At 45.1% G+C, this 23825-nt stretch overlaps 1 protein-coding gene across 1 annotated transcript in view; it reads left to right on the plus strand.

Moving 5' to 3' along the window:
* BANP (BTG3 associated nuclear protein) overlaps positions 1-23825 on the plus strand; it is a 441607-nt gene that overhangs the window by 250449 nt on the left and 167333 nt on the right. Inside the window, exon 9 of the mRNA XM_083165122.1 lies at positions 23425-23555. Within this exon, the coding sequence (XP_083021248.1) occupies positions 23425-23555 (131 nt within the window). The remainder of the gene's footprint in view (positions 1-23424; positions 23556-23825) is intronic.

Consider the following 23825-nt stretch of genomic DNA (forward strand, 5'->3'; position numbering starts at 1 on the left):
TTTGAGGTTCTTCAATGCTTCTATCACCCAAATCCATTCAGATTAGTGTTCTTTTGTATAAACCTCATTGCATATGGTAAATGGTTCTCCAGCCTATCAGCTCCCAACTGTCATTTTGCCACATACCAGCTTAAAACATGACACGGGAGCTGATCGGCTGGAACGCCATTTATCGCATACAAGTTTTATCGCTCGTTGATAAATGAGCTCCAAAGTTAGTTATTTATTTGTTCTACCAGGCATCCTCTAAGCAATGGGACACACATGCAGCATAACCCATTTAAGAAATACTTGTCTGAGAAATACCAGCAGTGATGTAATAGTAATATAGAAGAGCCATAGATATGTCTATGGCCGAATACAGCAATGGAACTAATGTGTGGTCAATAGAATTTTGATAGTTTTACATCCCCCGAAGGCCTTTGAGACTGTATACCAGTATTCAGCATAGAAAAGAATGTGTTTGAGTCAGGAACTGAAGATGTTAATTGGACTCTTATGTGGAAGAGCACAGATGTGGACTGCTCAGTGATCTGCGTCTCTTTAGAGATCACAATACAATAGTCAGATTTAAGAAATGTTTTAATTATGTTTGTATATATATATATATATATATATATATATATATTTAGCCCCACCATTCCTTTCATTCAGCATACTGGAATTATGCAGCTACTTCTGTTCCACTTGCCGTCAGTAATGCTTTACTAGCATTTATCTGTCAATTACCTTTTTGGATCTCACTAATTTGAAACATACATTTTATTATTTAATAAAAAAAATGCAAATTCCAGAAAATTTGGGAAGTGTAATTGAGTGTTTCCGTTGAACAAACATTCCAAATGACTGAAGATCTAGCAGGCTGAACTTTCCCTGACTTCTACCCATTTATCGCTGGAGGGGTCAAACCTGATTTGAAACACGGGATGTAGAATTGTAAATGGAGGTTAGAAGAGAGTGATGTGCGTGAAGTAATCTGAGCTGTTTATCCAGCATGCGCACCGTATACCCTGACAGAGGTGGCGGATCAGAGAGGCTCATCCCAAGTCATTAATAAGTCAAGGTTTACTTGAAATGAACAATGGCTGACGAGTCAGCAGAGATTTTTTATTACCTTTCAGCTTTATTTAGCGCACAATAAAATAGAGGAGGCCGAAGATGGAATTGGCATGTACAAACACTGGCTAGTCGTTAGAATAGATTGGTACAATATGTTCTCAGCTTTTGATTGGCAAAGGTTTTTTATATAATATTTTTCTACGAGTGTGACCTGTCAAGCCACATTAGGTCTGAAATTCCGTTTACAGGAGAGAAAAAGATTAACATTTTCTGCTGCCTTCAGTAGGAAAGTTCTAGATTAGATTTATATATATTTATATATTTAATTGTTTCTTTGAGATTTTTTAAAAAGTCCGCTAAGGAGTTGGGATCGTTTGGTCTACAGCAAGTTGGTCAACATGGGGAAAGGCCGACATGGGTTTAGGTCGACAGGTCAATAGGTTGACACAAGCATTAGGTCTGCAGTCAAAAGGTCAACATGGGGTTTTTCACTGTTTATTTTTACCCGAATGTCAACACAGTCGACATGGACACAGTTTCCAGTGCACCGCATCCCCTTATACTGCATATGGTGCACCTGGGACTCAGTAGTAACCAGATGCAAGAACCACTAGATGGTCACGCAGTGCTCAGAATGGAGGCACCGAGAACACGTGTGGTCAGGTGGGGCTCAGCTGCTTTATATTTACTATGCATTGGTGGAGCCCCTCTGATACCCCGCGTGTCCCTCTGGTATCCTGCAAAGGCCATGACCAGACCCCTACAGCCAGCTTACCCCCAATCTGGCCGGGAGCTGTTTGGGGACTGGTGTGCTGACACCTGCGGGTGCCGGACGTGGTCCCGACAGTCGGGATCCCGACAGTCATTTACCCGACGTCGGGATCCTGACTGTTAAAACACTGACAGACATGTTCCCGACGGCCACCGGCTATTTTCCCTCGTGGGGGTCCACGGCCCCCATAGAGGGAGAATAGAATAGGTGGGGAGAGTAGTGAGCCACAGTGCCAACAGCCTGACGAGCGGAGCGAGCCCGCAAGGGGCTTTGTTGCGCTTGCCATGCTGTCTGAGTCCGGCCAGTCGGGCTAATAACTGTCGGAACCATATACCACACCCACACCTGCCATTACTGGTGTATATAATGTGTCCTCATTATAGCTTGGCTATTACAGGTATACAGAATCTCTATAATTAAAAGGCTATTGCTGCTCCTCACCTTTATGTTGCGCAGGCAGCACATACCTACACGCACACCTATACATACACTCACACACACCCCTGCTCAGCGTGACCAAGCACTGGCTCTCAGTAACAGATTGGCACTGGGATATGGGGGTAAAAGTTACAGTGCTTTTTGATCCAATGCTTAATAAATGAATGTACCATTATTGAGGCTTATAAGGCATAGATAGGTGAGGAATGTGTTGGTACATTAATTACGGTAATGTGTTACCATTGGCTGCAGTGGATATTTCACTTTTGCTTCCTGTTTAATAAAGTTGTAGATGTTCTGGTCTCCCAGATTTAAGCAGATCTCCATCATTGGATATGATGTTTCCCAAACCAGGCAATTGGAATAGATTGCCTGGATCACAAGCTGCGTCTCCATGTTTTCCTTTGGCATATTGCGTTGGACACATCACACTTCGTTGTGCACAAGACCGATCACATCGTTTGTGCCTCTCTCCCATCAGCCAGCATCTAATCTCCGCAGCATACAGTATGTGTTCTGTTTTATTTTCCTCTTCTCGAGGACTGTGTTGCCCTGGCTGTGTCACAATATGTGAGCTGTCAGCCTTTGTTACAATAGTGAAGCCTTTGCTGTTTATGCGTCTCGTAACATCTCATTTTCTCTAGTCCCGAGAAGGATTCCTGAGGTCATATTGAACCGTGCTGCAAACTTCTGTCACACCAGAGCTTTCCGCTTGTAGCTCAGTTAGTCTGCAGTTGTTAAACGCTTCAGATTTGATCGATAGATGAACTGTAAAACTACCCATCGTGCCAAATCGTTATTCCAAGCCTATGTGACAAAAATTACTTTGATTGTTTAAACTCTGTTGACGTTTTCCTTGGTGATCCTCAGTGCTGGATGTGGCTCTATGCGTTGCAAATTACCGTAAGCACCCATATGTGTTGCAACTGGGTTTCTATCTCAACAGATCAAGATGGTTACTGCTAGCTGGAAGGTGTCAGGGTTAAATGTTACATGTCACAGTGGATTTGTCATGATGGATTGAATCATTTGGCATTCCTAGTAAAGTCTTATTGCAGAGTGCAGATGTTACCAAGTCCATTCTAGAGAAAATCCAAGTAACTCCACTTGATGTCTTGTGGTTTCTTCACAGACTTGCCCAGTGGTATAATCTGTTAAAGGACCTTGGACACTTTGTCACACCGGTGGGTCTGCAGCAGGAGCGGTGCCAGTTGGTGGTGAGCAAGGCTTGGACGCTATCATCCAGCGCTCCTAGTTCTAGGCTCTTGTGAGCACGTGGCAAAAACACTCATGATAAGAAGGGCAATGGGGAAGTGTCACCAGGCCTTTCCCCACATTTCACCCTGGGGCCCAGTAACTCCCTGTTCTGCTCCTGCCTGCACCTAATCCAGTAGATTCAACTGATCATTAAAGCTTTAGGGGGGGTATTCAATGCAGGGCCACGACTGTCAGGCTGGCTGGACAGCCATGACCCTGTTCTCGGCCAGCTCAACACTGATGTGGCAGGCGGGATTTAATGTCCCGCCTGCTGAGCACCAAGAAGGGGATGTGGCCACGAGAAGCAGCTGCAAATCGTCCAGCTGCGGCCGGGAGCTCGACCATTTTGGGCCGTTTTCGGCACAACGTGCCGAACTTCTTGTAAAGTCGGGCACGTTCTGACAAGATCCCTGTTCACTGCTGTCTGGGAAGACAGCATTGAATAGGGCCCCGCCGCTATTTCCCCCTTTCAGGAATAGCGGTGGGAGATTGAATATCCCTCCTTAATCTTTACCCATAGCCTAGGGATCCATACATGCCAAGAATAGCGAACTGAAGGGCAGATGTATGAAGCTTGGTGAAGTGATAAAGTGGAAGGTGATAATTTAGCAGCCAATCAGCTCCTATCTGTCAACTTACAGACTGGGTTTAAAAAAATGAAAGTAACAAGCTGATTGGCTGGTGCATTATCACCTTCCACTTTATCACTTCACAAGGCTTAATACATTTGCCCCTGAATCCAGCCGCTCCTTGTGGCCACACTGCCAGTGGGCGTGGTTAACTCTTCTGATATGCTAGGCAGCCCTCCCTTCCCACATTTTTTTGCTGGACACAATGGAGGCACTCTTCTCCCCTGTGTGTATGGCAGCATCCAACAGCACAGGACAAAACGTGCCAAATGTATGAAAGCGGGCCAGTCCCCTCATGCTGGGACTGTCCCACCATAGTCAGGACGGTAGGCGGTGCTGCGAATACTGTTGGTTTTCATTTCCATTTATCGAAGATGCAGAGACAAATGCAGAAACATAATTATCGTTACATAGCTTCAGCCTCAATAAATGTGCAAGTACTGTAAAGCCGGCTGGCAGCACACAGCATTTACTAGAGAGATTTAATTGTATCCTTTCCATAAGTAATCCCTTTATATCCCTCCTGTGCCCTCGTGTCAGTCTGATTCAAGTGCGGTAATCCTTTCACAAATCATCAGTTTTGGCGTTACAAAGTAGTGGCAATGGGTGGAGGTTGGGATTTGTGACATCATATAGGGAGGGGTCAAAGTGCCAGACACACACAATATGCACATGGATGAAGGGAATAAGAAGCCGTTACAGGTGGTTCTCTGTTATTGTCATTAATCCAACACTATTGGTTGTGTGTAGAGCCAATAGAATCATTTTAATGTAGTCCCATATTGCACGCATTAGGAACCAGTGACATTGCCGCTGTATTTCCATGGAGATTTGCTCTGTACATGAACGTGCTGCTGTGCTGTGTGTGGATGGTGGTCTTATGTGGCTGGGAACCCATTGTAGTATGAGACAGATTTCCTATGTCCTACAATTTGCACATGTTGTGAATTGCACAAGCTTCTTGCTGTATGACATGTGCCCTTCTCAAACGTATTCTTTTAGTGCTATGTGGTACGAGATGACTAGTGGGATTTATTGGCAGTTAGGGAGAGGTAGTTGGGAGTGTCAGCAAAAACTCAAGCATGTTGCAACCATGGGTGGGGGGGGGGGGGGGGGGGTGTTCGAGGCTGCAACTGTGATTCCTTTCGCGGCTGTTGCGGAGTACTCACCTTTGTGGTTCTGTTGGCTAGAATAGGGCCTCATTGTTCTCTGCCCCTGGGCACAGAATCACCAGAGGCTGGGAAGGCACAAGAGCAAGAGCCCAGTCTTCATCATCTACTACCACCAAACCAGGTCGGTTTGGCCTTGTAAATGTTTGCTGCTTTAAAACTATGGACAGACTCACAGATCTTCCCAGCCTGCACCTTGCGGACTACTACTTACTGCCCTATGTGTGCAAACCCAATGATGAAGACTCTGTCTGATCTGCTGCAGTAACCGATTCCTCATAGTAATCAGCCGCTATTGTTATTGTCATTCCTGTTCCATCGATGATCACATTTTAATTTTCAACAAATCGCCCTAGAAATAAACATTGTGTAACCTGTCACAACATTTTATTCAGAGAACTTTATGTTCGTTAATAATCCCTTTGTGCGAGTCACTAAATAGGTTAGACAATTAAGTTACAGCTACTAATAGTTACATTTGTAAATATTTAATCGCATCACCCAGCTGATGTAAGGGAGATTTGTAGGATTTGGCCGAGAGCCGGATTTCTCTGACTATACTTCAGGATTTGCTGTAATCTGCCGCTGGTCTGCGATTCCTGGGTATTCAGAGGCATATTGTGTTTCATTTGTCTCCAATATATGAGAGAGACAGATAAAAAAAACCAAGAAAACCGCATACCGAAATTCATACTAGATTTCCACATATTTCTCATTTCAGAAATAAATGCAGAAAAACAATCCAGGGCTTTCACTAATGATTGATCCAAGGTGTGTATGAGGAACAGTGATACGGAAAAAAGCTCTAGGGATTGGCCCCTGGGGTAAGGAATGTTTGTAATAAGGGTTAAAGTGGGAGTCACAAGTTACACCTTAGTGTCATGTCTGTGCAGGCCAGAGTGTATCTCTGTAAGAAATAGAGCGAAAAGCTGGGGAGATGCTTTCATTTCGGGCTTGTGAGGAGTGAATTGAAAACAGACTGACTTACAGTTTTCTGCATCCAAAAAAGTAACTTTCCCGACCATATCATACACAGAGTGGCCATCTGATCTGTGGCCGGAGCAATATAAACATGTGAATCTCCGAGCGGGAGCGGTGCTTGCAGAACGCAAGCCGTGTACCATGTGTTTCAATGTGGTGACACCGATCCAAATAGCGATGACAAGTATTTGTAAGATTTCTTGTGGGAGTTCCAAAGAAACATCATGGTTTCATTAGGTATTTTGTTAAGTGCTGCAGTATTGCCAGTGCGTCGGATTATACGGTTTCCGGATGATACGTTGACAGTCAATTGGTTGTGGTAGTCACCGTATGATCAACATGCGTTACGTCAACATGTAAAATGTCAATAGTCCTTAAAGTTAACAGGTTCAAAAGGTCAGCATCACACTGCTTGGTAAGCTGCGAAGCTCGCAGTTTACCGGGTGGTTGAGGCGCCTCCCACGGTTGAATCCTTGCATCTTGCACCGCCGTATCCCCTCGCAACCATGTGAGTATATGTGTTATGAAAACATAACCCGCAGCAGGAGAAATTCCATGGTCGGCCACCACCGAATGATTTCTCGTGCCCTCTCAAATATAAGTCGGTGGAGACTGACTTCTATTTGCAGGCAGCGGGATGAAGACCGGGCCAGTGGCAGACATCAGCTGCCACAGCCCCCTCCCTCCCCGCTGCGAACGGCCCGGCAGTCTTGTTTGCACTCTGTGTGAACCTGAATTGGCCCGTGGTCCACATAATTATTATCATTTTTTTCTCCACCTTTTCTTTGGACTACCATTCAGATTAATCTCATATGCTGTGCACAGCGCGGCACATTACACGAAGTGTGGCAAGCGAAGCAAGCCTGTGAGTGTATACACTTCCCGTAATTTGCCTTACATGTGGTAAACATACAAATAACAGTAAAAAAACCTGCAAGGCAACAGCTCATATTTTAGGAAATTGTAAGCAATGCTCCACATCCCCTAAATATAATGAAAGGAATAGAGGCTTCCATGTAATTCGGTGACTCTCCACATCACACTCCTCTGTTAGTGCTGCTTGCGGAAGGTGTGGGCACTGCTGTGCTGGGTGGCATATAATTTGCCATGGGCTGTTCACCCGCTTTACCATTGTGCCATTAATGGGAGAAATAAGAACAGATGAGATATTGGGGGACCTACAGTATGTCAAGCATGCCACTATTCCTATGTGTATGTGCCTGAGGAAAATACATTTACCTGTATTGAAACGTTGCTGAATAAAATAATCTATTTTTGCACATTTACAAAGACTGGAGTGCTGCAATTCCTTGCATATATATATATATATATATATATATATATATATATATATATAGATCGGGTGGGGGGTCCGGCAGCTCCACTTTAGAATTTCCTTGGCGGGTGCCCGCTTGCAGCTGTACACCAGCTATATAGACAAACTCTGGGGTATAAGCAGCACTCCAGCCTTGAATAAAATAGTGTTTTAATCGGTCACAGCAACAACAGCAACGTTTCAATACAAAGTGTATTTTCCTCAGGCTAGTGAATCACACAAACTACTGACCTTAAATACCAAAGAACGCGTCTCATCAACAGCGTGGACGCCGGGACTCACTGACGCTAACCAGTGACGTCACTCACTACAGCCGCGCTGCGGCAGAAATTGTGTACAACGGTAGTCATGGTGATATTGAAGTTCCATAACGGAAGCATAATATACAAATATTTAAAGTGCTGATAGTGCAACATAAAACATATACTTAGACAATATACATGCACAATACATAGATACAATAAGAAGCTCACATTAAAGACTTACAGCAAAGATTAAACTCATTGAGACCGGCGAAACATACACCAGAATATCAATAATGCTAACAGGATCCACTACCAGTATTGCGGATACCTTATTGAATGATATAAAACGAAACATGCTGGAACCTCATGACAGACAACTCAGCCCAGATGATTCATTTAGACCCCGCGGGGACAATGTATCCAACCACATTATCCATTTACTCTCTCTCTGTAACAACCGTAATCCTCTATTACCACCCCTGATGGATTCCTCAATGTGGTCTATCATTCGGTATTTTAAACTTAGTAGGCTATGTCCCATCATAGCAAAATGACGGGCTACTGGTTGGGGACTGGACCCAGTTACCAGCGCTGCCTTTATGGCAGAGCGATGTGCGCCCATGCGTTCCTTGAACGCGCGTTCGGTTTTACCGATATAGGATTTCCCACACGGACAAATGATTTGATAAATCACAAATTTAGAATTACAACTTAACGTGTGTCTGATGTTAATAGGTTTCCCTGAATGAGGGTGATAAAATACCGCACCAGGGATCAAAAATTTACACGTAACACAGGTGCACCGTACACAGCCCAAAATTCTACGTTTGTTGGTAACTTCCCTATCTGCAGGGGTATAAGTTTTAACTAGTAGATCTCTGAGATTTTTAGATCGTCTGTAGCAGGGGAGGAGTTTAGTATCGGTTATTTTTAGATCGGGATCCGATCTGACTATATCCCCAAAATAATCTTCCCCGCTATCTCAGGACGGCTAAAAAGTATTTTTTAGCCGTCCTGAGATAGCGGGGAAGATTATTTTCTTTTCCCGCTATATAGACGATTTGATTCTGTTCTGGCAGGGACCAGTGGATGTATTGGAGGAGGTCATCAGGGGCCATAATGATAGTGCAAGCCCCATAAAGTTTACGTTTGTGAGAAGTAGATCCTCGATAAACTTTCTTGATGTTAAGATTGATTTAGTTGATGGGCTCATCAACACCTGCCTGTTTGCAAAAGAAACAGACAGGAATAATTTGTTATATGCATCCAGCTGTCACCCCAAGAGCACCATGTGCAGCCTACCGAGATCCCAATTGATGAGGGTTAAAAGAATTAATTCCAACGCAGTAACAGCCGATAAACAAATGTCTGAGATGGTTGACAAGTTTGCTAAAAGGGGATATAATAGGGAGTTACTTAATAAAACTAAAGATCAAGTAAACCAACTAGATAGAAATTTTTTACTTACCCCTAAAATTAAAAACTGTGAAGGGTCACAACAAAAATTCATACCATGGGTCAGTACATATACTAACTCCAGTACTGAAATCACCAAGGTGATGAAGAACCACTGGGATATAGTCAGATCGGATCCCGATCTAAAAATAACCGATACTAAACTCCTCCCCTGCTACAGACGATCTAAAAATCTCAGAGATCTACTAGTTAAAACTTATACCCCTGCAGATAGGGAAGTTACCAACAAACGTAGAATTTTGGGCTGTGTACGGTGCACCTGTGTTACGTGTAAATTTTTGATCCCTGGTGCGGTATTTTATCACCCTCATTCAGGGAAACCTATTAACATCAGACACACGTTAAGTTGTAATTCTAAATTTGTGATTTATCAAATCATTTGTCCGTGTGGGAAATCCTATATCGGTAAAACCGAACGCGCGTTCAAGGAACGCATGGGCGCACATCGCTCTGCCATAAAGGCAGCGCTGGTAACTGGGTCCAGTCCCCAACCAGTAGCCCGTCATTTTGCTATGATGGGACATAGCCTACTAAGTTTAAAATACCGAATGATAGACCACATTGAGGAATCCATCAGGGGTGGTAATAGAGGATTACGGTTGTTACAGAGAGAGAGTAAATGGATAATGTGGTTGGATACATTGTCCCCGCGGGGTCTAAATGAATCATCTGGGCTGAGTTGTCTGTCATGAGGTTCCAGCATGTTTCGTTTTATATCATTCAATAAGGTATCCGCAATACTGGTAGTGGATCCTGTTAGCATTATTGATATTCTGGTGTATGTTTCGCCGGTCTCAATGAGTTTAATCTTTGCTGTAAGTCTTTAATGTGAGCTTCTTATTGTATCTATGTATTGTGCATGTATATTGTCTAAGTATATGTTTTATGTTGCACTATCAGCACTTTAAATATTTGTATATTATGCTTCCGTTATGGAACTTCAATATCACCATGACTACCGTTGTACACAATTTCTGCCGCAGCGCGGCTGTAGTGAGTGACGTCACTGGTTAGCGTCAGTGAGTCCCGGCGTCCACGCTGTTGATGAGACGCGTTCTTTGGTATTTAAGGTCAGTAGTTTGTGTGATTCACTAGCCTGAGGAAAATACACTTTGTATTGAAACGTTGCTGTTGTTGCTGTGACCGATTAAAACACTATTTTATTCAAGGCTGGAGTGCTGCTTATACCCCAGAGTTTGTCTATATATATATATATATATTTATATATCTTATATATTTAGCCAGATCTGTCACTCAACCCCTGTGGAGAACGTTCCTGTGTAGAACAGTTTCATGTGTATGACGTTCCACCCCCTTGACATCACCCCCCTCCGCCCAGCCAGGGCTACAGTACACGCCCACCATCCACCATTACTCCTGCACATCCCTACCCTCTGCCAGAACCCCCGCGACCCCCCTCCCGCGATTCGCGGGACCCCCCGCAACCCCCCCTCCCGCGATTTGCGGGACCCCCCCCTCGCGACCCCCCCTCCCGCGATTTGCGGGACCCCCCCCCCCCGCGACCCCCCCTCCCGCGATTCGCGGGACCCCCCCTCCCGCGAATCGCGGGACCCCCGCGCCCCCCTCCCGCGAATCGCGGGACCCCCGCGACCCCCCTCCCGCGATTCGCGGGACCCCTCCCGCGATTCGCGGGACCCCCGCGACCCCCCCTCCCGCGATTCGCGGAACCCCCGTGACCCCCCTCCCGCGATTCGCGGGACCCCGCACCCCCCCTCCCGCGATTCGCGGGACCTCCGCTTTCCCCCCTCCCGCGAGTCGCGGGACCCCCCCCTCCCGTGATTCGCGGAACCCCCGCGACCCCCCCCCCTCCCGCAATTCGCGGGTCCCCTGCGACCCCCCTCCCGCGATTCGCGGGACCCCCGCGACCACCCCCTCCCACGATTCGCGGGACCCCCGCGACATCCCCTCCCGCGAAACGCGGGACCCCCGCGACCCCTCCCGCGAGCCCCCTCCCGCGATTCGCAGGACCCCTGCATCCTCCCCTCCCGCAATTCCCGGGACCCCTGCGACCCCCCCTCCTGGCATTAAAAGGGCCCCCCGCGCCCCCCCCCCTCCCGCGATTCACGGCACCCCCCCCTACTGCGATTTGCGACCCCCCCTCCCGCAATTCACGGGCCCCCTCGACACCTCTCGCAATTTGCGACCTCCCCCTAATTCACACATTCGGGGACCCCCCCTCCCGCGATTCATGCCCCCCTCACGCAATTCATGGCACCCCCCACACCCCCCTTCCTGCGATTCGCAACCCCCCACAACCCCCCCTCCCGCGATTCACAGAATCCCCCGTAGCGCCCACCTCCCGCGATTTGCGGGCCCCCTCGGCACCTCTCGCGATTTGCGACCGCCCCGTAATTCACACATTCGGGGACCCCCCCTCCCGCGATTCATGCCCCCCTCACGCAATTCACGGCACCCCCCACACCCCCCTTCCTGCGATTCGCAACCCCCCACGCCCCCCCCTCCCGCAATTCATGCCCCCTCCCGCGATTCACGGACCCCCGCTCCACCCCCCTGCGCCCACCCTCCCTTGATTCACGCCCCCCTCATGCAATTCACGGCAACCCCCCACACCCCCCCTCCTGCGATTCGCAGCCCCCCCACGACCCCCCCCCTCCTGCGATTCATGACCCCTCTCGTGATTCACGGACCCCCGCACCACCCCCCCTTGACTCACGGCACCCCACGCTCCCCTCCCGCAATTCACAGACCTACGCAAACCCCCCTCCCGCAATTCACTAACCCCGACAACCCCCCTCCCGCAATTTGCGGACCCCCCTTCCCACGATTCAAGCCCCCCCACGCCCCCGCCCACGATTTGCGGACCCCTCCCGCTAACCGCGGATCATATAGGGAGGGGTCAAAGTGCCAGACACACACAATATGCACATGGATGAAGGGAATAAGAAGCCGTTACAGGTGGTTCTCTGTTATTGTCATTAATCCAACACTATTGGTTGTGTGTAGAGCCAATAGAATCATTTTAATGTAGTCCCATATCGCACGCATTAGGAACCAGTGACATTGCCGCTGTATTTCCATGGAGATTTGCTCTGTACATGAACGTGCTGCTGTGCTGTGTGTGGATGGTGGTCTTATGTGGCTGGGAACCCATTGTAGTATGAGACAGATTTCCTATGTCCTACAATTTGCACATGTTGTGAATTGCACAAGCTTCTTGCTGTATGACATGTGCCCTTCTCAAACGTATTCTTTTAGTGCTATGTGGTACGAGATGACTAGTGGGATTTATTGGCAGTTAGGGAGAGGTAGTTGGGAGTGTCAGCAAAAACTCAAGCATGTTGCAACCATTGGGGGGGGGTGTTCGAGGCTGCAACTGTGATTCCTTTCGCGGCTGTTGCGGAGTACTCTCCTTTGTGGTTCTGTTGGCTAGAATAGGGCCTCATTGTTCTCTGCCCCTGGGCACGGAATCACCAGAGGCTGGGAAGGCACAAGAGCAAGAGCCCAGTCTTCATCATCTACTACCACCAAACCAGGTCGGTTTGGCCTTGTAAATGTTTGCTGTTTTAAAACTATGGACAGACTCACAGATCTTCCCAGCCTGCACCTTGTGGACTACTACTTACTGCCCTATGTGTGCAAACCCAATGATGAAGACTCTGTCTGATCTGCTGCAGTAACCGATTCCTTATAGTAATCAGCCGCTATTGTTATTGTCATTCCTGTTCCATCGATGATCACATTTTAATTTTCAACAAATCGCCCTAGAAATAAACATTGTGTAACCTGTCACAACATTTCATTCAGAGAACTTTATGTTCGTTAATAATCCCTTTATGCGAGTCACTAAATTAAGTTACAGCTTCTAATAGTTACATTTGTAAATATTTAATCGCATCACCCAGCTGATGTAAGGGAGATTTGTAGGATTTGGCCGAGAGCCGGATTTCTCTGACTATACTTCAGGATTTGCTGTAATCTGCCGCTGGTCTGCGATTCCTGGGTATTCAGAGGCATATTGTGTTTCATTTGTCTCCAATATATGAGAGAGACAGATAAAAAAAACCCCAAGAAAACCGCATACCGAAATTCATACTAGATTTCCACATATTTCTCATTTCAGATTTAAATGCAGAAAAACAATCCAGGGCTTTCACTAATGATTGATCCAAGGTGTGTATGAGGAACAGTGATACGGAAAAAAGCTCTAGGGATTGGCCCCTGGGGTAAGGAATGTTTGTAATAAGGGTTAAAGTGGGAGTCACAAGTTACACCTTAGTGTCATCATGTCTGTGCAGGCCAGAGTGTATCTCTGTAAGAAATAGAGCGAAAAGCTGGGGAGATGCTTTCATTTCGGGCTTGTGAGGAGTGAATTGAAAACAGACTGACTTACAGTTTTCTGCATCCAAAAAAGTAACTTTCCCGACCATATCATACACAGAGTGGCCATCTGATCTGTGGCCGGAGCAATATAAACATGTGAATCTCCGAGCGGGAGCGGTGCTTGCAGAACGCAAGCCGTGTACCATGTGTTTCAATGTGGTGATACCGATCCAAATAGCGATGACAAGTATTTGTAAGATTTCTTGTGGGAGTTCCAAAGAAACATCATGGTTTCATTAGGTATTTTGTTAAGTGCTGCGGTATTGCCAGTGCGTCGGATTATACGGTTTCCGGATGATACGTTGACAGTCAATTGGTTGTGGTAGTCACCGTATGATCAACATGCGTTACGTCAACATGTAAAATGTCAATAGTCCTTAAAGTTAACAGGTTCAAAAGGTCAGCATCACACTGCTTGGTAAGCTGCGAAGCTCGCAGTTTACCGGGTGGTTGAGGCGCCTCCCACGGTTGAATCCTTGCATCTTGCACCGCCGTATCCCCTCGCAACCATGTGAGTATATGTGTTATGAAAACATAACCCGCAGCAGGAGAAATTCCATGGTCGGCCACCACCGAATGATTTCTCGTGCCCTCTCAAATATAAGTCGGTGGAGACTGACTTCTATTTGCAGGCAGCGGGATGAAGACCGGGCCAGTGGCAGACATCAGCTGCCACAGCCCCCTCCCTCCCCGCTGCGAACGGCCCGGCAGTCTTGTTTGCACTCTGTGTGAACCTGAATTGGCCCGTGGTCCACATAATTATTATCATTTTTTTCTCCACCTTTTCTTTGGACTACCATTCAGATTAATCTCATATGCTGTGCACAGCGCGGCACATTACACGAAGTGTGGCAAGCGAAGCAAGCCTGTGAGTGTACACACTTCCCGTAATTTGCCTTACATGTGGTAAACATACAAATAACAGTAAAAAAAACCTGCAAGGCAACAGCTCATATTTTAGGAAATTGTAAGCAATGCTCCCCACCCCCTAAATATAATGAAAGGAATAAAGGCTTCCATGTAATTCGGTGACTCTCCACATCACACTCCTCTGTTAGTGCTGCTTGCGGAAGGTGTGGGCACTGCTGTGCTGGGTGGCATATAATTGGCCATGGGCTGTTCACCCGCTTTACCATTGTGCCATTAATGGGAGAAATAAGAACAGATGAGATATTGGGGAACCTACAGTATGTCAAGCATGCCACTATTCCTATGTGTATGTGCCTGAGGAAAATACATTTACCTGTATTGAAACGTTGCTGAATAAAATAATCGGTACTTGTGGAGTATCACGGCTCCCATCGTATGGCATCGTATGCCATATGTAGTGGCATACGATGGCATGCGATGTTTTACCGATTTTTGACCATTTTTGCTCAAAAATCGTATGCCATTGCATGGCATCGTATGCCATATGTAGTGGCATACGATGCGATACGATGTTTTACCGATTTTTGACCATTTTTGCTCAAAAATCGCATGGCATCGTATGCCATATGTAGTGCATTGCAGTGTAGTGTAGTGCAGAATGCATTGAAATGTGTATTAAAGTAGTGAAATGCCCCCAAATGCCATTTTTCATAGTGCACCACCCCCACTATCAACGTCAACCCGAAGCGTGGCGAGGGGCGGCGGTACGCGTCCTACGACCTTTTCATACCCCCACTATCCACGTCGGCGTGGAGTTGAGAATAGAATAGTGTGGCGAGCGCAGCGAGCCACCGAGCCCGAAGCGTGGCGAGCGCAGCGGATACCTGTGAAGCCTGCGAGGGGACGCGTATAGCTGTGAAGGTATCCGCGTCCCCTCGCGGGGCTCGCTGCGCTCGCCACGCTTCGGGCTCGGTGGCTCGCTGCGCTCGCCACACTATTCTATTCTCAACTCCACGCCGACGTGGATAGTGGGGGTATGAAAAAGTCGTAGGACGCGTACTGCCGCCCCTCGCGGGCTCGCTGCGCTCGCCACGCTTCGGGTTGACGTTGATAGTGGGGGTGGTGCACTATGAAAAATGCCATTTGGGGGCATTTCGCAAGTTTAATACACATTTCAATGCATTCTGATGCATTTCAATGCAAAATCGGGTGCGATCGCATCGGATGCCATCGTATGGCATCCGATGCGATCGCATACGATTTTTGAGCTAAAATGCTCAAAAATCGGTAAAACTTCGTATCGCATCGTATGCCACTACATATGGCATGCGATGGCATACGATTTTTGAGCAAAAATGGTCAAAAATCGGTAAAACATCGTATCGCATCGTATGCCACTACATATGGCATACGATGCCATGCGATGGCATACGATTTTTGAGCAAAAATGGTCAAAAATCTGTAAAACGGCGCATCGCATCGTATGCCACATGCGATGCGATTTTTAGCATACGATCTGCATACGATGCAGGTCGTGGGAGCCGTGATACTCCACAAGTACCAAATAATCTATTTTTGCACATTTACAAAGACTGGAGTGCTGCAATTCCATTGCACTCTGACGAAGTCCTCGTGACGAAACGCGTAGGGGCGTGGCCTGGCGTCGGTCTGAACTCCATGGTTGATGTGAGAGTGGTGAGAGCACCCGTTTGCCATTTGGATCGCTGTCGGAGACAGCCCCATTCATGCTGTGAATCACCCGCGGTTGTGCCTAACCGTCTTTTGTGGTACGTGACACTAATTCAAATGTACCAGTTGGATTTTATACTTTGATTGAAATAAAAAGATAAAGCACTATTTGGAGCGCTCCTCTTTCCTCTCTTAGAAAATCCTATACCTAAGAATCCAGGTGCCCGCAAGGGTAATTAAGAGGGAGCAGCCGGTCCCACATTCGACCTGAAGTGCTGGAAACTTTTTTCTCCTGAAAAAGACTAATTTAACCCATTCAAAGGATAAGGACTTGCGCGCTAATTGGACTGTTTTGTGATATATATATATATATATATATATATATATACGGAGACTGGAGGAGCGGCACTCGTGGCTTCAATGTTGATAAATCAATAAACACACCGTGACACGGTAATAGTGATCAACGTTTCAAATAACTTTGTATTTTTCAAGCCTCTCCTGAAGAAAAATACAAAGTTATTTGAAACGTTGATCACTATTACCGTGTCACGGTGTGTTTATTGATTTATCAACATTGAAGCCACGAGTGCCGCTCCTCCAGTCTCCGTATGTATCACCCTTGAGAGGGCACCGGCTGCAGCTAAGAAGCTGTCCCACGGGAGTGCCAGACCTCTGCTTCTTATATATATATATATATATATATATATATATATATATATATATATATATATATATATATATATATGGAATAAAGGGTGAGGCAGGTGCCTTCTAGTGCAATAAATTCATAATGCGAAGTGAAACCCTTCACCGTAAAAAAAACACCCCAACAAATCAAGGAGTACCGTTCACAGTGGTATCCAACCACTGTATTATGAGTTTATCAGATCTAGTATCCAGTGGCTCCCAGGAACACTTCTTATAATCTCTACCCGGTGTTCTCACCAATAGTACATAGGAAAAGAAATGTATAGGAACATACTGTACTAGTGTAATACTGTTAAAAAAGTTTATTACAACCACAAAATTACATTAAAAAATCCGTACTATGTATAAGTAAAAAGTCAGCTTATCTGGTGTATGCTTTCCAAGCATAAATTAGGTCAGTCACCAAAGAATAGTCTTCTACGTGTTTAATCCTTGCTCTTTATGGCTGGACTTCATCAGGAGTAAAAATCTAATGAGCAAGGGTTCCATGTGTATACCTTTCTCTAAGAAGCAATTTCCTGTGTGAGTTTCCCGCTTCCGCGGTCACTCACTTCTGGTTTCTGGGATTTGTAATGCATCGGCACGGGATTCCAGTTCTGATATGTCTAAGGGTTTGGAACGCATTGGCACTTCCGGAAGTTCCGGTGGAACGCAGTGTTTCATGCGTCTCTAGGCGCAGATTGCTATAGCTAGCGGTAATTAGCAGTCGCACTTCTGGGTTCTCTACTTCCTGTCACTATGAAACGCACTCCTATTTGTTACCATAGTGACCAGGCATACAGATTCCCCCACTCAGGGACAACTTGTATATTAATGTGCTCTAACCAATACATCTAAAAATCTATAAAAGTTCTAATCCGAGTCCGGGCGAGAGACCGGGTCCATCAGACTGGTGGGGTTTTAACGGTCACAGGGCCAGCCCGCCAGCCGTTTCCCCGATCTCCCCGCCCCCTAACTTGGGTATTAGGCACACTACTAAAATTTTCATAACACTACAACAGATGGTCTAAAAATTAATGAATCATACACAGATATCCAGCATAAAAATACATAGAATGAGGTTGACACATATTCCCAGTAGCAGCAAACACTGTGATAACAAGGATCTGAATAAAATGTAATAAAAGGTGTTCCATAATAAATACATTCTAAAAGAATATATATAGAATAACAATGTGTATCCTCCGCCTTCAGTCTGTAAGGCATGTGTTCTAGACGATGCACAGAAGGTATAGAAGAGGCCCCTCTGGGACAGAGCCGTAGCATATTTACAAGTGTAATAATGAATGTAGAACCCGGGGATTCTTTTTAAATGAGAAGGAGATATGATAAATGAGAACCTACCAAATTGAGCAGGAATAGAGACCTGTAATGATGGTGATATTGCTGTGTATGAGAGGCCTAGCTTATATTCACAGAGAACCACACAGAACTGTACACCTATACCTGCTACACCCATATATGATCAACAGCCAAATAAACAGCACACAGCATGGCAGGCTCACCTAATGCTTTATCCCGAACTGAGCTGCATCTGCCCTGTATTACACGTAAATGTCAGTGGCCTGTGGAGATAAATTGAGCTACTTTGTACGTTTATGAATGGATTATTTTCCGCACTGAGCTGGTTTTAACGTGCATCAAACCACTGCTAAAAATGTCTTCCCAGCATCTGCAAGTCTCCGGTCTCCCCTGTCCTCTTTTTTTCTGGAATTTTCCTGAACCTTGTTGTAAGTTGTGGCTACCGGTGATATAAAATTCAATTCTTGATTTGTGTCTAATGGGAAGAAAGCAGAACCTGCGAACAAGTGAAGGGACAATGGGTTTAATAATTCCACGTTCAAAACTGTACTTAGCATGTGCATTGTAAAGTCCCTACTACATTATAAGCACCATTTGTGACACCTTATTTCTACCAGATAGCAGCAGAATTTAGTAAATACAGTATTGATTCTAATCTGATTGGCAGTTGGCCAATGTTTATAATTATGACTTTGTTCATTGTCCTATCACACTTATAAGGCTTTCTGAATGGCAAAATCCTATACGTTTCCAAACTGTTATTGCTCCGGTTGACCTACTGGATATAGGTCATGTTTTCAACTTTAACCTCCCCATTTCATTCCAAGACTACTGCTTCAATTTAGGGCTACTACTGTACATCGCAACCTACGTCATCTTATTAGTTATTTAAAAAGTTCTTATATAACACAGCAAATCCCATTCCACTTACAAATGGAAACAGTGGTAAATCCAACTGGGTAATTAAAGACAATCAAAATGGTAGGAGGGCCCTGCTCGCAAGCTTACAATCTATAGAGAAATAGGCATGGATAGGTGTTCTCTATGGCATAATAGTCCACCAGATTGCAAAGATTCTTAGGCTTTATTATACGGTGACCCAACAATGTTAGCCAGGGGTGAGGAGGATGGGAAAGTGAGAGAGAAAATAAGTGAGGATCTGTGAGGAATGTACTGTACAGTGGGAATGACATTGGATAGGAAAGGTTTATGAAGGGTATGTGGACCGTTCCATAATCTGATAAACTTCGTGAATAGGTGAGTTTTCAGGGAACACTTTGGTTTGGAGACTAGAGGAGAGTTTAATTGTGCGTGGGAGGGCATTCCACAGAGTGGGTGGAGCTCAAAGTCCTTCAGTGGTGAATGGGAACAAAATTTTATGAGCTGTGATCTACAGAATGCTGCCAGTTAATTGTGACTTAATATTGTAAAACTACAGTATAGATACTGTATGTTAGGAAAAAAATATACTTGTTGGACTCATTAGGCCTGTTTAGGTATACAAGTCACTGGTCATTGAACTTCAATAAACCTACTTCCATTTCTGCATTCCTGTAGTACAGAGGCTTCACTGTCAGCTGTTCATGTGCACGCTCTCGATGAGGACCCTTCATTCCGTTGTCCTGTGGTTCCCTGTAAAGACCTAATAATAGGGGTCTCTTTGTCCTCCTGGGTTCTGAATCCTAAAAACAGAAAACAGAGGGATAGGTGCCAGCCACTAACAGAGAACGTTTATCAGCAGAGCTTTCCGGGAACCAGGCTTCTTCCCAACAGTTTGCTTACATGTGAATAAAGCTACAATAAAAATGACAGTACACATGTGCAGCTGGCCACCCAAAGCCCCCAATGAATAAATCAGGTGAGAGCGGTCAGCATGAATTTAGGGGCGCTGTCTCTCTCTAACTCAGCTGTGCAGCCTCTCGCCCTCCGCCAGTGATTCTCTCACGTATCAAAATTGTAAAGGCCGAGCCAGGGAGATTAAGTTATGGTGACTTACAGAACGGCTGTCTTACCCTCCCTTCAGTTTGTTCATGTTTGTGTTTATTTTTGTGGAAAAATTGTTTAAAAATGGATAAATATTCCTTTTCGCCCGGGCCAGAGAATTTCGGAGACGATCTCATCTTGTTAAACGTCTGTGGGTTTTTTTTTTTTATTTCAGACTGCTGAAATAAATTCATAGATAAATGGTTCCTTTTCATCTTTTAGCAGATTGAACTCAATAAGAAAAAAATTTAATATTTATAAAAAAAAAAAAAAAAAAAAAATGATCGCTACATATGAACTCCAGCCATCTGGCACTGGCCGGGGCATGCAGCTGTGATTTCTCCTATAGTAAGGTGCGATCCATATAACCGTATTGGTAGCATATTTATTGATCAGTCAATGTCTACCAGAAGGGTGGAACTAACAATAGTGCAAGCATTGCTCTTGCATTGGGACTGTGGTCGTGGTGAAAGTGACCTCTATTTCCCATCGCCAACCTTTATATTCCCAGCCCTGACTGTCGTTCAGTGCGTATGCACATAATCATTTGTCCAGAACGCCAGGAAGTTCAAGTGAAATCGCTCAACAATATGGTTCACTGAACAAATCGTCTGTTGTGTATGCACAAGAGTTGCAGAATGATCTTGGCAGACTCCTACCCAATGTAGACCGAACGTACGATTTGTCCTTTCTATGGCCAGTGGCCTGAAAGCGATAAATCTCAAGGTGGACAATGTGAAAGGGTCTGTGGTTTGTTTAAGCTTCGTATTAGTAGAGCGGAATGGTGAGTGGATTTTCAGGGGAGTAATCATGCTGGAGTAAGCAAAAGCTAAGAGAAGAGATAAATGGTTGGGGGGACCTTTCTAATAGCTTAGGGATAGTATAGAGGTAGACAGAAGAAAGAGAAAGCTGCACATGAAGCTGGAGACAGCTATAGGGAGCAGAGAGGTAGAGAGCATTGTGAGATGTCATCCGGTGGTGCTATGGAGTAAGGGCTGTGCTGTGGCTTTGTACTGCATAGGGCAGTGTGGCCTGTTGTACTGACCATGTTCCGGTGCGTGATTAAGACGGCATGTAGTCGATATGCTATTAGTATACAGATACAGTATAGTGTTCTGTTTTTCTCTGGTAGTATGCATGGTGCTGAATTATGCCTTCTATGCCATATCTCTGTCCTAAGGAACCCAGTAGGACTGGGTACCAAATATAAGCTGCACCTGGGACTTATGGTTGGGACAATGTTTGTGTTGTCAGTAAGCAGATATTATATATAGATGGAAAATGGGCATTTAAAGATGTAATCACTTAGCTTCATTAATCTGATTAAGCAGAGTTGAAATGCAAGGATATATATGAGATAATCTAGTGCGCTCTCTTCTACAGCACAGAAATATCTATTTGCCATTAATACTTTACATTAATTCCAATATATGCATTGGGTCCTTATATGGCTCGCCTCCTACAATGTAACCTTCGTAGTGCACCCACCATGGCTGCCTCATCTGGTGCACTTGTGGATGGGATGAAAAATACATGGACCTAAATACTGTATACACAGAAATCACCCATTTTGGGTAAATTCTTTTAGGGGTAATCTATTCCACCCAGGGTAATCCTACGCAGAGCGCCTAAAATGTCTGCCGCACCTGGTAATTTGTCAGGGTGGAGTACACAACCCATGGAAGTTATAATCCAAAATGCTGCACCACTCCTGCATTATGCTTACTGTGTGCTCAAGGCTTTCTTTTGTCTGGGACGTATCTGGGACTGTACTACCTATATCCTCTGTATTGTGTGCATTGTTATAATGTCTGTAAAGCGCCTTGAGTCCTGTTGGAGAAAGTGCGCTATATAAATTAAACTTACTAACTTACTTACTAATACTTGCTTCCATAGGTTTCCCATCCTTCCCCCAACCTGTGTGTTGTGGCATCCCTAATATTCCCAGCTGGTATTCCGTACAGACAGATTTATGTCTGTTTATAAATAAATGCATCCGATTCATAATGCAGCTGCATTGTGCACTAACATCATTACATCCGGGCACATCCATGCAGACAGCTGGCAGACCACTACACGGGTATAACACCCTCCTCTGCACATCAGTCTCCTGCAGGCACATCATCCAGGTGCCAGAGCCCAGGAAGGAAATGCAGATAACACTGCCCTACACAAAGTGGTCATAGAATTGAATGGCTGGAGCCAGTATATTGTGGGCAATTTAGAAATGGTAGCCCTGTTCCCCAAGTACAGGGGTAATTACATGTGTCTGTGTGTAACTACCCTTGACAGTCAGCATCTGCAAGAGTCAGCTCCTGTCTTCCTCTCCTAATGCCACCCAAGAAGTACTGGAGATTTATGGGGCATATCCCAGCCAACCAGAGTAACTGTTTAACCCCATCTGTCCTGGACCAGAAGTGGGAGCAAGTGGTCAAAGATGACACAACCCTGCAAGGTCAGACACCGCAGGAAGACTTCGCATCTGTTGTGCATTAAAGGCTACAAACTAGCTTAAGCAATACATTTTTTTTACCACCTTGTAATAGTCATATAAACTGTTTTGCATTTATGGCATGCATTTAATATAGGTTTTTATTCACTTTATATGCATTTAGATACTTTATACATTTTACATAATCCCAGTCTGCTCCCGTTGTGGTGATTGTGAGTTTACGTCTGCGTTGATGCACTGAAATGGAACAAGGAGCAATAAAGGCGCCTTGCAAACATCTAACCTCCTGATTTGTAGAACCAAACAAGTCGCTGATCCCTGCATTTTCTATATTGTAGGGAACTTTTCATTGTCTTTTGTGTTCAGTCACTCCTTTACCTCATTCATTCATTCATTCATTCATTTAATTTAATTTAATCACTCCTTTATTTGGCTCATGAATGGTGCAGTGACTCTCTTCACATCCATTTAGAAACATATTAAATGCAGAACATTTGTCTGAAGCCTTAATGTTTCCTTATCCGAATCTGGATTCTTGAGGATCAAAGCATAGAAAGTACTGTACAGATGAAGATGAAAGTTTAGAACTGAGAAGAGATACTGTACTTTTTTTGCATTTGTCTTTGATATCATTTCTGTTACGCACATTCTTCTTTAGTTACAGCTTCGTATGTTGTATGTCTCGCTTTGCAGATGGCGTACAAAATACAGTGTCGTCCTCTAGTGACCTGCAACAGACTCCGCCTCAGGCGCTGCACTACGCCCTGGCCAACGCTCAGCAGGTGCAGATCCATCAGATCGGAGAAGACGGCCAAGTCCAGGTGGTAAGTTCCCACATTTTGTTCCACCGTAGCATTGCGTCACTTATTATTGGATTGCTCTGATTACCAAAACTGTATAATTAATGGTGCAGCGAGTGTTCTATAGATTACTAGATACATTTCTTATTTTTACAGAATGTTCTATGAATTGATGCATATTATTATGTAGGACTTAACCTTGGCATTGAGCTCCATATGGTCTACTAAAAGCATTGCCGTCTTTTTGTAACATAGAGTCCGTTTAGCCCAAGTTTCCGTATTACAGTTGGGATA

The sequence above is a fragment of the Crinia signifera genome, chromosome 11 (assembly GCF_055691185.1).
Source record: "Crinia signifera chromosome 11, ASM5569118v1, whole genome shotgun sequence".
In the NCBI taxonomy this organism is placed as follows: Eukaryota; Metazoa; Chordata; class Amphibia; order Anura; family Myobatrachidae; genus Crinia; species Crinia signifera.